Source organism: Schistocerca serialis, chromosome 7, assembly GCF_023864345.2.
Source record: "Schistocerca serialis cubense isolate TAMUIC-IGC-003099 chromosome 7, iqSchSeri2.2, whole genome shotgun sequence".
Taxonomy (NCBI): Eukaryota; Metazoa; Arthropoda; class Insecta; order Orthoptera; family Acrididae; genus Schistocerca; species Schistocerca serialis.
Window position 1 is genome coordinate 454,737,838 of NC_064644.1, and position 16,170 is coordinate 454,754,007.

Genomic DNA, 16,170 nt, shown 5'->3' on the forward strand with positions numbered 1-16,170 from the left:
TTTGAAAAGAGCTTGTACAATTAAAAAAAAATCATCAAATGACTTAGGCTACGAATAAAAATTCTCTTACGTATTTATGCTTAATAATTTGTGCTTAATGTCTTTTAATTTCTGAAAGCGTGTATTTATGAGCCTCCAGCATTATGCAGGAAGAAGCTTTGATAATGCACTGTAGATTAGTTTGTGTATGTGACTCAGTATTGCCAGTTGTGGCTCTTTGCCAATATACTTGTTGTATAGTACTGAAAACATTACTTTCATTAACACTGTTTTCCTTTCATTTCACTTACTGTCAAGAAAGGCATCCAGCTCACAGATTTTATCACTTACTTTTATATTTAACTGAGATAAGAAACAACATTTTGTGTCTTCGATACTGGATTAGTCAATCAAATGTTTTACTTATAAATTTTACCAGAAAGACATATGCAATAATACAAAGTATACAAAAGACTTTACATTACATTACTTTCTTTAACTAACTGTATGGTGATAATCCAAAATTTTTTCAACAATTATGTTTAAAAAATGTCTGGTATGATGAAAATGATAGTAGACTATTCTATGCAGTATCGGTAACAGATAGACAAAATAACAAGAATAGATATGGACAACTGAATTACATACTTTCATTAAAGCTGTTATTTGTAATTATGTCAAAGTTGTGGCAAGAAAGATCCTTTATTTGCGGAGACTAGTTTTGGACATGATTTCCATTATCAAAATATTGCCTTCATTAGAGGCGAACATTTTTTAAACGTAACTGTTCAGACAATTTTGCATTATCATACAGTTAGTTAAAGAAAGTAATGTAACATAAAGTTCTTTTGTATACTTCGTATTACTGCATAGATCTCCTTTTGAAATTTATTTCTTACTGTTTTTGTCTCTTCAGTTAAATGTAAAAATAAATGATGAAATGTGTAAGCTGTATGTCTTTCATGACAGTAAGTGAAATGAAGGAAAAACAGTGTCGATGAAAGTAATGTTCTCAGTATTACAGGTTGACTTTGCTAAATGGGTACAAAATGCAGAAAATGATCGCTCAGACGATAAGGAGCAAATATGATTATATGGATATACGGTTGGAAATGCATTCCAAGGGAGATACATCCACATCTTTTTGACAGTGTAGATTGAAGTTGTTGAAAGTACACAGGAGTACACATAAGGGAAGTGGGAATGTTCTGTCTGTACTAAAGTTTTAGCTCCACACTCAAGAGGGCAATGAGGTGGAGAACAGTTGTGTTGTAGCCACATTACCCTCCATACCACCAAAGGTGCGTCTTCTAGCAGAAAAGATGGTGTTACCTGCAGGAAGTGCATATATGTCTCATCTGTGAGGTGGTTGCCAATAATCACCAACCACACTATGAGGCTACACCATTGTTGATAGTTTGCTGCCACCATCCCATGGGGATCCTCTGTAGCCCCAAGGTTAGTGTTGTGAAGATTGATGATACCACACCTCAAAAAGGTAGCCTAACTTGTGAACAGGATGAATGACAGAAATCCCAGCACTGCGGTGGTGTGTACAATGGACCAGTGACAAAACTGTTACTGTGGGGTCCCGTAGGTAATAAGGTCTCCGTGCATTGCAAGTGATACAGATTGTGGCAGTTGCGGAGAATGCTGGTGGGCCACCTGCCTGGTGCTGATAGGAGGATCACTCTCGAGGTTTCTTTAACTTCACCTTTGTGTGAGTAGAATTCCTTTGGAACACGTTTTCAGCCATATCCCCATATAACGTTTTTTGCTCTTTATCCACTCTGGCATCATTTCCTGTTCTGGTTCATCAAAATCATATCATTTAGTTAACTTTTTTTGGAGCTGAGAAGAAATTGGCAGAAATTGAAATGGGTAGGAGAAATGGTGTTAAAGAAATGGGGAGAAACAATTAAAGATGAGTGAATATCAGGAGGGAAAGGGAGAGGGGGAGAGAGAGGGGGGGGGGGGAGAGAGAGGGGGGGGGAGGGAGAGGGGGGGGGAGGGAGAGGGAGGGGGAGGGGAGATATGCTTTGAGATAAAGGGAGTGTGATCTTGTGTAGTCGTAAGTCACCTCACCTCCCCACTAGCGGCCTCAAACTCTTTGACTGGTTTGTGGAACCAATCAGTGCAGCATTTTTGTTTCCCTTCCCCATGCTGCAATTGCCCCCCCCCCCCCCCTCTTCTGCCATTTGATGGTAGTGTTTCACGAGGGAAACAAATATTTTAGATGGTGGTAGACTAGATTAATTCTAATAAAACATGTCCAATTTTTATTGATTAGGGAGATACAGCTGTAGACCACAACCCAAACAAATACAGTAGGTGTTAAGCAAAAGCAAATGATTAAGATCAAAGTTGATTTCCATAAATTTGACCTCTGACTTATGAGCACTTTGATATGAGCACTTTGATATGAGCACTTTGATATGAGCACTTTGATATGAGCACTTTGATATGAGCACTTTGATATGAGCACTTTGATATGAGCACTTTGATATGAGCACTTTGATATGAGCACTTTGATATGAGCACTTTGATATGAGCACTTTGATATGAGCACTTTGATATGAGCACTTTGATATGAGCACTTTGATATGAGCACTTTGATATGAGCACTTTGATATGAGCACTTTGATATGAGCACTTTGATATGAGCACTTTGATATGAGCACTTTGATATGAGCACTTTCAGATTCTCGTCTACTCCCCAGGGGGCTTGCCGCTCTTCGGCAGGTTCGTGCTTGGCTACTACGGGCCCCGGCCTTTGCAGCATGTTTTCCCTTCCATGCTGCATGTCTATCCTGTTGCTGTTCTTTTTCTCCTCCTTGAACATTTGAACATGCCTGGGCTGTTTTTGGAAATGTAATCTGCATTTTCAGTAGTCAATATCAGAACACTCTCCACTGTTTTTATTCCTTTTTCCTTTTTTCATTCAACTTCTCCCATCCTTCCTCCGCTTCGACGTTTGAGGTTCCTCTTTTCTTCTTCCTCTCTGTATGCTCCTGAAGGCCGACCCACGTGTATTGACGCATAACAGGTGACTGAGTAACACGTAATTCCCAGCCCCGGGTCAACAGGTAGGGTTTGCATGTTCCCTCTTGTACAGGCCAGGCCCAGGGATGGGTGATTGCCGAAGCTGTGACCTTCCCAAATTGCCAATTGGTTCCCCTGTCAGGAGTTCGTGAGGTGTGATCTGAGGTGTGAACAATCACCTAAGGCGGATGCGCCCCCCTCTGAAGGGTGTCCCCAGTTGGGGGAGCATGTCATTGGATACGCTGGCAGTCATGGGGTATTTTCTCACAATGAGCCAATCGTCTTCACTGTGAAAGGCTACAATATGTAAATGGAATGAGACTAACAATTCAAAGACCCTCCCAGCTGCACCACGGTTCCTCATGGTTTCACGTACTGAAGACAGTCAGTGTTTTGCTACGGTAAATCAGTTGATTATTCGGAAAGATGTTGATACAATTGCTGGCCGTGTAAAATCCTGCTCTCGTTTGCGCAGTGGCACTCTGCTTTTGGAGAATACTTCTGATTCTCAAGCACAACTACTGTTAGCGTCGAGACCCATCAAATGCTCAAACCCATGGTGTTATTTACATTAGGCTGCTCAATGGTCAGACTGAGGCAGAAATCCAAATGTACCTCTCTGATCAGGGTGTCGTTGCAGTCCATTGGGTGATGAAAAATGCCTCATTAGTGCCCACACACGCTCTCTTTCTCACTTTTGATAGAATTGTTCTTCAGTCAAAGATCAAAGCAGGTTATGAAGTTACCACAGTCAGACCGTATATTCCGAACCTTATGCCATCATTACAACCACACTCAAGAATCCTGTCGACACCCAGCCAAATGTGTAACCTGTGATAGGGATGCACACGAGGGTGACTGTCCGCCTCCTCCTCCCCACTGCATCAATTGCAGTGGTGACCATGGCGCCTCCTCCCTCTATTGTCCTGTGTATCTCAATGAGTGGGCTGTTTAGGAGATCCGGTTGGAAGAGGAAGTGTGCCTAATGTGGTCACTAACAAGTTGTTGGCTAGTCGGAAACCCTGCTTTCTACCATCTGGCACCTACTGTACTGTTCTTGCTGCATCTCACTCCACGCAGACATGCGACCTCAGATTTAACAACTTGGTTGTGAAATTGCCCAGCATCATAGTTGCATCATCTCCTCCTCCAGCTGTGCAACATGCCACCAAACTTTTGCCTCACAGAGCGAAGTCACTAGCCAGACAACTGGCAGGCCGGAAAGGACAGAAAGAATACTCGTGTGAAGACTTCTTACATCCCTCTAGCCAACCAACATCCAAGTCATCCTGTGCTAATCGGAAAGGCTCTAAGAAGTCAAACAAAGGCAAACAGTCTTCTCCTTCACCAACGTGAAGGTGCCCTTCGATGGTGTCGCCATGTTCGCTCTCAGCCAGCCACCCTCTGTGTCACTGGTGAACACCACCAACCATTTTTCTGCCCTGCACTCCGCGGGTTGACAGAAGGAGAATGCCGATGCTTCTGTAGATCTCGTGGAGCAGGATCCTCCTGCCTCTGTGCCCTGTAGTAGCGAGTCTTAGAAGGTTAGCACTCGGCAGCCACCGAGGGGAGCTGCTGAGATGACACCCCTTCATTTTTTCCTCATCATGACTCCTCCAATGGACCATTCGCAGTTCTCGATCGAACAAATAGGGTTTACGGCTGCTCTTAGAATTGCAGTGTCTGCTTGTACTCTGCCTTCTGGAAACGAAATTGTGTCCTCACGAATGCTTTAAGCTCTTGAGTTTCTTCCCAGTCCATTTTGACCTTCCCCCTGAGGACGGCATTCCATCTCGTGGGGGAGTTATGCTGTTCATACAGGATGACATTAATAGTCAACCCATCTCCCTGACTTCCCGTCTTCAAGCTATTGCAGTTTGCCTTTTCCTTCCTCTCTTGACATTTTCCCTTTGTACCGTTTTCATTTCTCTGTCATTCAGTGTCACCAGGGCAGATATCCACCAGTTTATTCAGCAGCTACGTCACCCCTTTCTGCTGCTCGGTGACTTTAATACGCAGCATCCTCTTTGCAGTTCTCCCAGAACATGTCCGAGTGGTGCCCTCTTGGCTGACCTTCTCAATCAACTTAACCTCTTCTGCCTTAACACAGGAGCACCCACGTTCCTTTAAGACTCCACACACACTTATTCCCATTTGGACCTCTGCTTCTGCACTGCCCAGCTTGCCCATCGTCTAGAGTGGTCCATTCTCTCTGACATGTACTTGAGTGACCATTTCCCATGTGGTACCCATTTGCTGACTCCTACCCCACCTACATGCATGCCCAAATGGCAGCTTACTAAGCCCGAATGGAGGCTTTATTCCTCCCTGGCAACCTTCGACAAATTTTTCCCCAGTTGTGATGACCAGGTAGAATATCTTACAAACATTGTCCTTACTGCTGCATGCAGAACGTTCCATTCTTTGCACTTCCTCTTTACCTCGCCAGGCCCCGGTCCCTTGGTGGACTGAGGCTTGCTGTGACACAATTTGCATGCAGAGATGTGCTCTCGGCATTTTTAATGGTCATCCTATCATGGCAAACTGCCTTCAATATAAACAGTTGCATGCACAGTGTCGTCACGTTCTTTAGGATAGCAAAAAAAGCTAGCTGGATTTTATTCACTGGTTCTTTTAACTGTTCCACACCCTCTTCTGTCGTGTAGGCCAACTGCCGACGGCTCTCTGGAACCAAGAATCATTTCCCAATTGTCACCCTGACAGTAGCACGTGATGTCATCACGGACCGTATTGCTATCTCCAACACCCTGGACTGCAACGTTGCAGAGATTTCGAGGTCCTGCCGCTATCACCCTGCCTTCCTCCATCGGAAATGAATGGAGGAGGCTCAGGCGATACCATTCTCTCCTCAGAATCGTGAGTGCTACAATGCCGCCTTTACTATGAGGGAGCTAGATCATGTTCTCACTTCATCCCTATCCTCCGCCCCAGGGCCAAACAACGTTCCCATTCAGATGTTGCAGAACCTTTCTGTAGTGGGAAAGCACTTTCTGCTTCATATGTACAACCACATCTGGGCAGAGGGCACATTTCCCAGACGCTGTCGTGAAGCCACTGTCATACCCATACCTAAGCCCAGTAAGGACAGACACCTTCCTTCTACTTCCCACCTCATTTCTCTCACCAGCTGTGTTTGCAAGGTGATGGAACATATGATTCATGCCTGGCTGGTATGGTAGCTCGAGTCTCGCAATTTAGTAACCACTGCACAGTGTGGATTTTTGAGCATGCTGTTTTGCAGTTGACCATCTTGTCACTTTGTCCACCCATGTCATGAACAGTTTTCTGTGGAAATCCCAGACTGCGGCAGTGTTTCTTGATTTGGAGAAAGCTTACGACACCTGCTGGAGGACTGGTAGCCTCTGTACTCTCTATATGTGGGGTTTCCATGGCCACCTGCCGCGTTCCCTTTACGAATTTCGAAAAGACAGAGTTTTCAAGGTACATGTAGGTTCTGCCTTGTTGGACACCATTATTGAGGAAAATTGTGTTACTCAGTGTTCCGTCCTGAGTGTAATCCTTTTTTTCTATCGTCATTAACCCTGTAATGGCCTGTCTCCTGCTGGGCATTTCTAGCTCCTTTTCATTGACGATTTTGCAATCTATTGCAGTTCTCCATGGACCTGTCTCTTTGAGTGGCAGCTTCAGCTATGTCTCGATCATCTTTACTCATAGAGAATTGACAGTGGTCTTCGTTTTTCCATTGACAAAACCATTCATATGAATTTCTGCAAGTGCAGTTGGTTTCATCCACTGTCTTTACATCTTGGGCCTGTTGCTTTTCCGTTCATGCAATTCCTGGAGCTCATACTTGATAGGAAACTTTCTTGGTCCTCCCACATGTCTTACTGGGCAGTCTGCTGTATGTGGTCCCTCAATGTCCTATGTATCCTCAGTGGTACTTCTTGGGGAGCAGACTGAACCACCCTCCTCCATTTGTGCTGGTCCCTTGTCCATTCAAAACTAGACTACAGGTGTTCCGTTTATGCATCTGCACGTCTGTCCATCTTACACCTTCTCAATACTATCCACTATCGTGGCATCCGTTTGGCCACTGCTCCCTTCTGCAGTAGCCCGGTAGAGAGTCTGTATGAAGAAGCTGCTGAACTACAGCTATCCTACCGCCGTGACTTTCTCCTCAGCAGATATATATGCAGTTTGTCTGCCATGCGTGGGCGCCCATCCTATGCCGCCTCCTTCGATGAATCCTTTTGTCGCCAGTATGGGGCATGTCCCTCTTCTGTTACCTCCTGGAGTTCGCTTGTGGCTCTTGCTCCGGCAGCTTAACTTCATGCTATCTGCAACTTCACCACCTTGGTTTCGTGCAGTGGCCCATGTTCACCTTGGCCTTCATTCACGTCCTAAGGACACTACTCCAGTCTTGGTCTATCGCCTTCAGTTTCACAACTTATGCATGGAACTTCGCGATAGTATCTTTGTGTACACTGATGGCTCTCGGACTGACCATGGTGTCATGTGTGCCTTTTTTCATTGGCAATGACGGTTTTCAGTGTTGGCTTCTGGAACATTGCTCAGTATTTACAGCAGAGCTCCTCACGCTGTATCAGGCTGTGCAGTACATCCGGCAACACAGGTCTTTATATAGAGTCATCTGCTCTGACACTCTGTGTCCTTCAAAGCCTCTGTTTGATGTACACCATTCATCCCTAAGTGCAACAGGTCAAGGAAAGCTTTCACTTGCTCATTCTTGATGAGCCACTGTGATGTTTATGTGGGTTCCTCGTCATGTCGGTCAGAGTGGAAAGGAGGCTGCTGATGGTGCTGTGAAGGCTGCAGTCCTCGTACCTCAGCCTGCTAGTTCTTACATTCCCTCTGATGATCTGTGTTTTGCTGTCTGTCAGCAGAGGGTGTCACTTTGGCATCAGCATTGGTCCTCCCTTCATGGGAACAAGCTCCAGGGTTTTAAGCCTCTCCCAGTGGCTTGGTCAACCTCCTCTGTGCCCTCTCGTCGTGAGGAGATCATTCTAGCTAGATTGTGTATCGGGCACTGTCTCTTTGGCAATCACCATTTGTTAAGTGGTGCTCCCCCACCACTTTCTACTCATTGAGCTCAACCGTTGTTTGCCCATGATTTCCTAACAAAATGCCCTTTACGTTCTTGTTCACGTTTGTCATCTGTGTTATTGGCCGTTTTAGTGAACGAAGTGTGGGCTGTCGACCGCATTTTACGTTTTATCCTAGCAATGTCGCGAAGGCCATTTAATTTTGAGTTCAAGACCTCCACTTCTCTCTGGTGTATTTTATAGACCTTTCTCCATGTCCCTGTTTTTAGCTACCTTCTCTTCCATCAATTGGGATTAACATGTAGTCGTTCTTAACTCTTCTCTTTTTTTTAATGTTCTACAGGTCTGACATGGGCGCAAATGACCCTAGTTGTTTCTGCACTCTAAAACAGAGATTTTTGTGTAGCTGTTCTGAAGATTATCTTGGCATTCTTTTATGGGGACAGCACTGTTCATAATCTGAACAATTAACTTGTCTCTCTTGTGTGTTGGATTCCCCTTTCAACCATCCCCACTGGCTAAAAGCTAATGGGGTAAGTTTAGGGGAGCTTGGTGAACAAGAAATGTGTACATTTGTGCCAGTCCATGTTCTGATGAACATTAGGTTTTGATGGTGTCACCTAACAACTCAAATGTGCTGGGGCCTTGTCATGCTGGAAGAACATAATTATCCTTGTATCCAAAGAAACTTCTTCCATTAACGCTGGAACAATCTAGTAGAATTAGCCGATGAATAACAATCACACTTGATAAATTCAGTTACGTAAATTCAAGCATAGCTGCACAACTTTAACTTTAAACAAAAATGACAATTGATAAATGAAACCATAGTACCTGGAGTACCAATACACAATATGGAAACTTACCTCTGTAACCAGTACAAACTAGACAGATTTTATACAGAATGTTTTATTCAAATTAGTTTAAACTACAATCACCTTTACTATTCCTCCTGAAACAGCTTGTAGATCTCTTCAGCTGATATTGATCTCAGTCTTACTTTTTTTACATTAACACACTTGGATTGGTCTCTGTGCTATTACTCTGCCACATATTCAGCATATTAAAGTTTGGTTGGACTCCCTTCTTTCATCCACAGTTAGTGATTTTGATGACTTCTGGAGGTAGTTACCTGTTCAAGTAATGTGTGCTTGGATTTAAAGTTTTCAGTAGTTTGAATCAATTTTAACCACATTTGTCTGTAAGTATTTAATGTAAGGGTGCTCAGGAGCTGGTAGTTTAGTGACCCAAAACCATACATAAGCATAATCACATTCATTTTTCCAAATCTGACAATAGTTTGGGAGGAACATCTTTTATAGAACCCTGTCTGTGGTGTAGAACAGGTACCTTCACTTTCTTACTATATGGATAGTTACTTTGCCCAAAAAGTAAAGGACTAGCCATTTTGAAATTGTGGAGCCCTAAGGTGCCCAAGAGAGATTGGTACTTGCACTGTTCATCCTGAAGCTCTACCTCCTTGTGCAAGCCAAGGAGAGTATGCAGATTATTTATTTATTTTTATCTTCCAAGGATCATCTCACAATGATGTAAGAGTTGTTATGGTTGTACAGTAAGAGTAAATAGCTCAAAATATAGATATCTATGGAATACTTTAATATGCTCTATAAGGATAGGACAGTGGTCAGCCATTACCTTGACAAAGGAACCATAATGGCATTTGCATGAAGTGATCTTGGAAAACCATGGGAAACCCGGATGAGGATGGCCAGACAGAGCGAACGCCATCCTTTGAATATGTAAGTGTTTTTAACAGCTGCACTATATGATTCACTCGGTCTGTTATACGATGTTCTTAGATTTACACACAACTATATTCCGATCATTAGTAATATAAAAACATAGCTTTGCTCTTCACTGCTGCACACAGTAAGGACATCCATTCAGGTATGCTCCGTGTTTCCTTCCCGTCATCGCCTCTGTCCATCGAGTTGGGAAAGGGGGGGGGGGGGGGGAGTGTTCAGCAAACATTAGTCATTACTACCTGATACATGACATTCTTGCAAAAGCAATAAACTGTGCTCATGTATTGAAATGTGACAAGTTCTGTAGTTAACCCCTTTGTTTATTACCCCTTACTCTGAGTCCTTCAAGTAACCTTTAATTGCGTAGTATGCAATGGTTGTGAAGAATGTTTTAGCTGCCATTCTGAAAAGACATATTTCAATAATCTTTCATTTCCTTGGGCAATGTATTTTAAAATTTTATGCCCTGATAAAAGATACTGTTATGATGCGTTTTTTTTTTTGTTTATATATAAAAAATTGTAATTCCATACTGGTTCTAATTCCACAATTATGTATTAGTGGGATAGTTAGCAGCTTTGTGATCCCAGATATGCACCACACGTTGGTAGGTGTACTCACTTGGTGCAGTAAGGATGCCCAGCTTTCTGAAACAGTTCTTTACATCATGCCTGTCTACTACTTCTAGTTATTATTCTTATGGGCCTTTATGAAGTTTAAATATTGTACCCATGTTTTGCACTTTCAGTACCTAGAAAGACTTCCACAGCTAAGAATTGAGGGTACATAGGACTAGTATGTCACTTCAAGACATGTCATTTACAAAATAATGATAAAATTCTAATAACATAACATGCTGACATCCTTTTATCCAGTATCTTTTATGGCACTGGGAGTCCTAACAGTGACCATTGATCCAGGTGGACACTGCTGTGGGTGGTGAAGCTTCTGCTTTGTGCAGGTACCTCTCTTGGATTTAAACTAGATGATATCAGTGGATGCCCATCTGCTGGTGCAGCTGGAGACTGTTCATCCAGATCTGGCATCACAAGACAAGAGAATTTCACATAGGACATACTCCTCTCAGAAACTAGTTGACCAGTGAACTAGCCCTACTCAAACGAAAATAAAATTGCTCATTACCCTGTTCAGTAGACTGATTGCCCTCTGAACATGAAATACAAGCTGGGAAATCCTCACAATAATTCAGATTTCCTAAAGAGGTGGATGGTTGGCACATTAATAAATATGGGCAATACACCTACCCTATATAAACAACATGTGATCGAACAGCAATTCTGTTTTATCCCATTTCATCTTTGCTACCCCAAACTCCCAGTACCTAGCTGTATCACAATGGAACTGCCATGGATAGCATCCTCTTCTGGCTGAATTCAAGCAACTAGTATCCATCCCAATGTGCATTCATTGCTTTATACTTTTTATAGGAATCACAACTAATTGTTGAACATCTGTTGACAGTTCGACAATGCTGTGTGTCCAGTAAAAACCTCACAAATATAGAATGGTCCACCACTCAATCTACAGTGAAAAGGTACTGCTGGCATGTGATCTCAAAGCATATTATTAGAGTACACTTAATTACAGTAAGAACAATGTATATCGTCCACTTGATAGAAATATACATTACAAGGATTTTGGATTGGTGAGCAGTGCAAATATGGACGACAGAGCCAAAGTATTTGTAAAACTCCTTTATTACCTAGATGTGTGCCTGATGAATAATGAACAGCATCTCACTTTGTAGTGTTGCACGTGATACATTCAGTCTGTAGTTGCTGCCTGGAACCAATGGACAGAGGCACACTCACGATGATCTGAGATAAATATCCCATCGTCTTGCTGATTCCACATTTCCAATTTACCAGTGTGTTTTCACAGTGGTCCTTGAAAATTGCAGACTTGCACGCACACACCTCTGCTGCGCAAGTCGTGCTAAACAAAATGTATTGAGTGCAAGACTCTGTGAATATCATTCTTCAAGCTGCAAAAATGACAATGCCTGTATAGTCTGGATCCATTAAATCCAAGTTGGTTTCCTGGTGGTTGCAATAAATGTCTGACCCAGCTAAAGATTAGTGATGAATCTACAGTAGTAGATGACGGCCCTCAACTATCAGCTTAATCCTATTTAAAGTAACGAGGATGAGATCATGGTGCTCTGCCAAACAGTAGTAAAAAATCTTTTGGCAGCACCATTTTGGTTCACTCACTGTACGTATTCAGACAGTTCAACTTCAGGACAACTTGAGGGACCCAGTCAATATTTACGAAAATTGAAATACTTCATACTGATACCCATAAACTCGCTGAACCCCCTAATGACATATTACACATGAATGTCGACATAAGTAGGACATTCAGCAGTACATATACATAGTCTTCTTCCGCACATAATCTTGAAATATCCTTTGGGCAGATCAACACAGATAGCTCCATAGGTTGTGTTAATTTGGGCCTTCAGATGCCCATAAGTTTTTTAACCTCATTCTCTGTTGAAGGAATTTAGCATTTATACAGTGAAATTGACAGCTGCTTTCCAAGTCCTCACTTACATCAAAACTCACTCCGTCTATGAAATTTGTGTATGCAGTGACCCTCAGTGCTCCTATATAGTTATTGTCTTCCTTTGTATTCAGAATGATGGCAGCATTCTTGGAAATGCCACAGAGATGAGCTAGTTAGGCAGCTGTTGAAACTGAAACACACACTCTCAACCCCTAGAACTGATTTTGTGATTAATTTACAATCATCCTATGTTTCTGCTAGTATGGGGAAAGTGTGTTGGGTGTGTTTTCTGCCGTAAGTTTCTATCACAGGGGAACCTTTTGACGCACCTTTCTAATACTGGCATCATTGACACCACCTTTCTGTTACACTTCTGGGCGTTGTTTTTTAGGGTGTGAAAACAACTGAGGTCATACCTTTAGAACACCTGTAAGTAAAAAAAAGTTAAAAATGACTATAGGTTAAGCCCAATTGACAGAAGGAAGGAGAGCTAAAATAAGGACTTCCTCTTGGAGAAACGTCTACAAAATACACTGTAGAGACAAAAGGTTCCAAACCAAAGATTAAATGTTCTTTGCTGTATCACAACAGATAAAAAGTAAAATGCATTGGACAGCCCATGTCCTGTTCACTAAAATGGCCGATAACTCAGACGGCAAACATACACTGGAACATAAGTGGTTTAAAAAAAAAAAGGACATTGGGTCAGGAAATGGTGAAGTGTAAAAAGTTGATGACAATGAGCACAAAGTGGAGGTGGATCACCAAGTAACAAAGGGCGATGGCTAAAAAGGCAGTGTCCAATATGAAACCTAGTTAAAATTATGTCCTTGCAACATGAGGGCCGAGAGGTGGTCAGCCGAGCTGTTAGGAGAGGTTTAATTCCCCGGAGCATGTTCCCATGAAAAGAAGACCAGTTGTGACACCAAAGTGATACCATCTGTCAACATATGGCAACGTGGAGACCAACCAAAGGTATGGAAGAGCTAGCAGGCTGAGGTAGGACTACTGCAGCCTTAACAGCAGCGTCAGCAGACTCATTTCCAATCAGACTGACATGACCAGGAACACACATGAACATCACAATGGCTCCCTCAGCAGTGAGCAAGTGGGAACTTTGTTGGACCTGTAGCACTAAGGGATGGACTGTGTACAGCATACAGAGGCTCTGAAGGGCACTGAGAGAATTGAAGCATATGGCAGTTGAAAAGTATGTCACCATACTTGCTGGGTGGCCTGGTAAAGGGCGAAGAGCTCTGCTGTACAAATAGTGGTGTTCTGGAAGCCATTACTGAAAATGGTAGGTGCCAATGACAATGGCACACAAGACACCATGGTTGGTCTTGAAGTACACCAAGTAGCATGAAGCCAAGGCAATGTGGGGTTCACACCAACTAGGAACAAGGCAGGTAGCACTGAAGTTAAGCTGGGAGTTGCGGGACTAATAACCTTGTCTTTAAGTCTCATTAATCCACATTCATTTATTCTTGAGTTGCCTATCTCAAATGTTGTAAAGGTAGAACTGTTTGTGTTTTATTTGGATACCTGGATATAAAGACTTCTTTGCTGCATGTTGTCATTTATCATTAAATTTTGTGTAATCCATACATATAACAAAAGTGTGTGTGTGTGTATGTGTGGCTGTGTTTCTCCGCAGCTCCTTCTAAACCAGTGGACCAATTCCAACTAAACTTGGTGTGAATGTCTTCTATTGTCATCAATAATTGCTCTGGGGGCAACCACCTATCTACCACAATTCAGTCTGAGATATGATGTCATAAACAATGAGATGCATGGAAAATTGCTGCATTGTGCATAATGTAAAAAATTTATCACTGATTTGCTACTAGCTTTGTTCACAACACATTTTGCAGCCAGTATTCACATGTGCCCCTTTTAATGTTACTTCATCCACCTGTCCTAATACCTTTTGGGTATGACCAATTTCTGCTACTCGTCTTCTAACCTAAAGTGGGTGAAGTGAAGAAGGCGTAGCTGAATTAATTGTACTTAGCTTTTTGATGTTGAAGTTTTGACGATAGTCTCCCAAGCTGCCACGTCTTCATGTGCAAGCTTGTGAAAATAGGTTCTGGTAGTAGTTTAAGTTGACGTTTGCCTTTAAAAAAATAATCTTGGTCCCGATTTCATTTTCTACCACAAGGTCTAATTCAAGATGCTGATATACTTTCACAACTTATTTAAATCTTTACATATATTAGTGATGACAACAGTTTACAGAGTGACCCTCAGCATACATCCGCTTCCCAGCATCCATGCCAACCAAATGGCAATAGTATACTTAATTTGATTTGGCGGTGTTTTCAAGTGGCTGGTTTGCAGTTTTGTTTTTTCTACAAACAGATTAAATCTGTTGTATGTTCCGTATCAGGATTTGCAAATAATAAAAGTACTTTTGGTGTGAATAGTTCTGTGAGTCAGCTAAGCTGAATTCAAAATTATGATGCAATTTTCATAATTCAAATTTGTCTATTTTGTATTTGGGATAACTGACAAAAGCTACGAAGCATTTCAGTGTCTTTTGATGAGTGTACTTACAAAATTATATCATTGTATGACACACAGTTCAGGAGAATTGACATGTTAAACACTGAATTGCATGAAAAAAATTGCATCATGCATGAAGTTTTAATACATTTACTTTTTAGTACAGAGACACTCCCACAGTCAAGTCAACTTAAAGGAAATCCTGACACCTGGCAGCACTTTTGATAGCTTTCAATTGTGAAGTGCAAAATAAATGTAGATGAAGACAATGGCCGTCTTTAGAGCTATGAAGAGGCGTTACCATAAAGACATTAGAAAATCACATTGTAGACCTGCGAAACAGCTGTGCCCAGTGTGCAGAAACTATTTCATATTTTCAAAAGTGTTTTCGCAAATACATGGAAATGGAAATGTTTTGCTGTTACATCACAAACACAGTTTATATTGTTTTTGTTTCTAATAGAAAATTGGCAAAATGAATACCTAACATTACTGGCTTTGTTAGCTAGTATATTATAATTACAGACATGAATTTGTTGTAATTTTAGGTGCCAATTTTTATGTTTGGATGTAAAATTACGTGTGGAATCTGTTAAACTTGTGTGATTTTGGAACCTCCCTTAAAGATGTTTTTGGTTAGCTAATTTGAAGCAATTTTTAATTATGTGTATTGTTTATTTCAGTTCCTTTAATTTTCCTCAACATCATAACAATAGTAATAAAGCTGCTTCTTGGATGACATTTGATGGAAATGTAATGACGTGAAACATCTGAACTGACTTGTGTGCAAAAGAACAGTGCTTTTGGGAAATGGCATGGATTGCAGTTTGTGTGTATGTTGAAGCTAATAATCCATATAAGATGGACTGTTGTTTCTGTACAGCTGTTGTTTTGGTATAGCTTATTGAAAATTTCCCTTTTATGAATAAAGATATTTTTATACTTAAAATATTCTTAAGCTTCCCTTCCTACATCAAGTAACACATAAGAAAGAGATTAAGTGATTAAACTTGTGTAGCTACCCTTTAACGCGTACTGGGACAGGTAAGATTCCATGCTATATCTCAGTTGCTAATTTTTTTCAGTTTTGTGTGTAATTCGTATAGCAGTGCAACAGTGTGAATTCAAAGCAGGTGAAAAGAAATACATTTTACATGGAGGAGAAGACAAACTATTTATTAACAGCAAAAATGTAGACTATGATGATCATGAAAGAAATTTTAACAGAAATCCAGGATGAATGTAACATTATTAGCAGAGCTGCTGAGTCGCAGATAGGCACAACAAAAAGACTGTCAGAAATG

General features: G+C 41.6%; 1 protein-coding gene across 1 annotated transcript in view; it reads left to right on the top strand.

The window, feature by feature from the left end:
• Positions 1 to 15,815, top strand: part of LOC126412713 (immediate early response 3-interacting protein 1) — a 33,719-nt gene extending 17,904 nt beyond the window's left edge. Inside the window, exon 3 of the mRNA XM_050082431.1 lies at positions 15,550 to 15,815. Within this exon, the coding sequence (XP_049938388.1) occupies positions 15,550 to 15,605 (56 nt within the window). The 3' untranslated portion in view covers positions 15,606 to 15,815. The remainder of the gene's footprint in view (positions 1 to 15,549) is intronic.
• Positions 15,816 to 16,170: the final 355 nt, after the last annotated feature.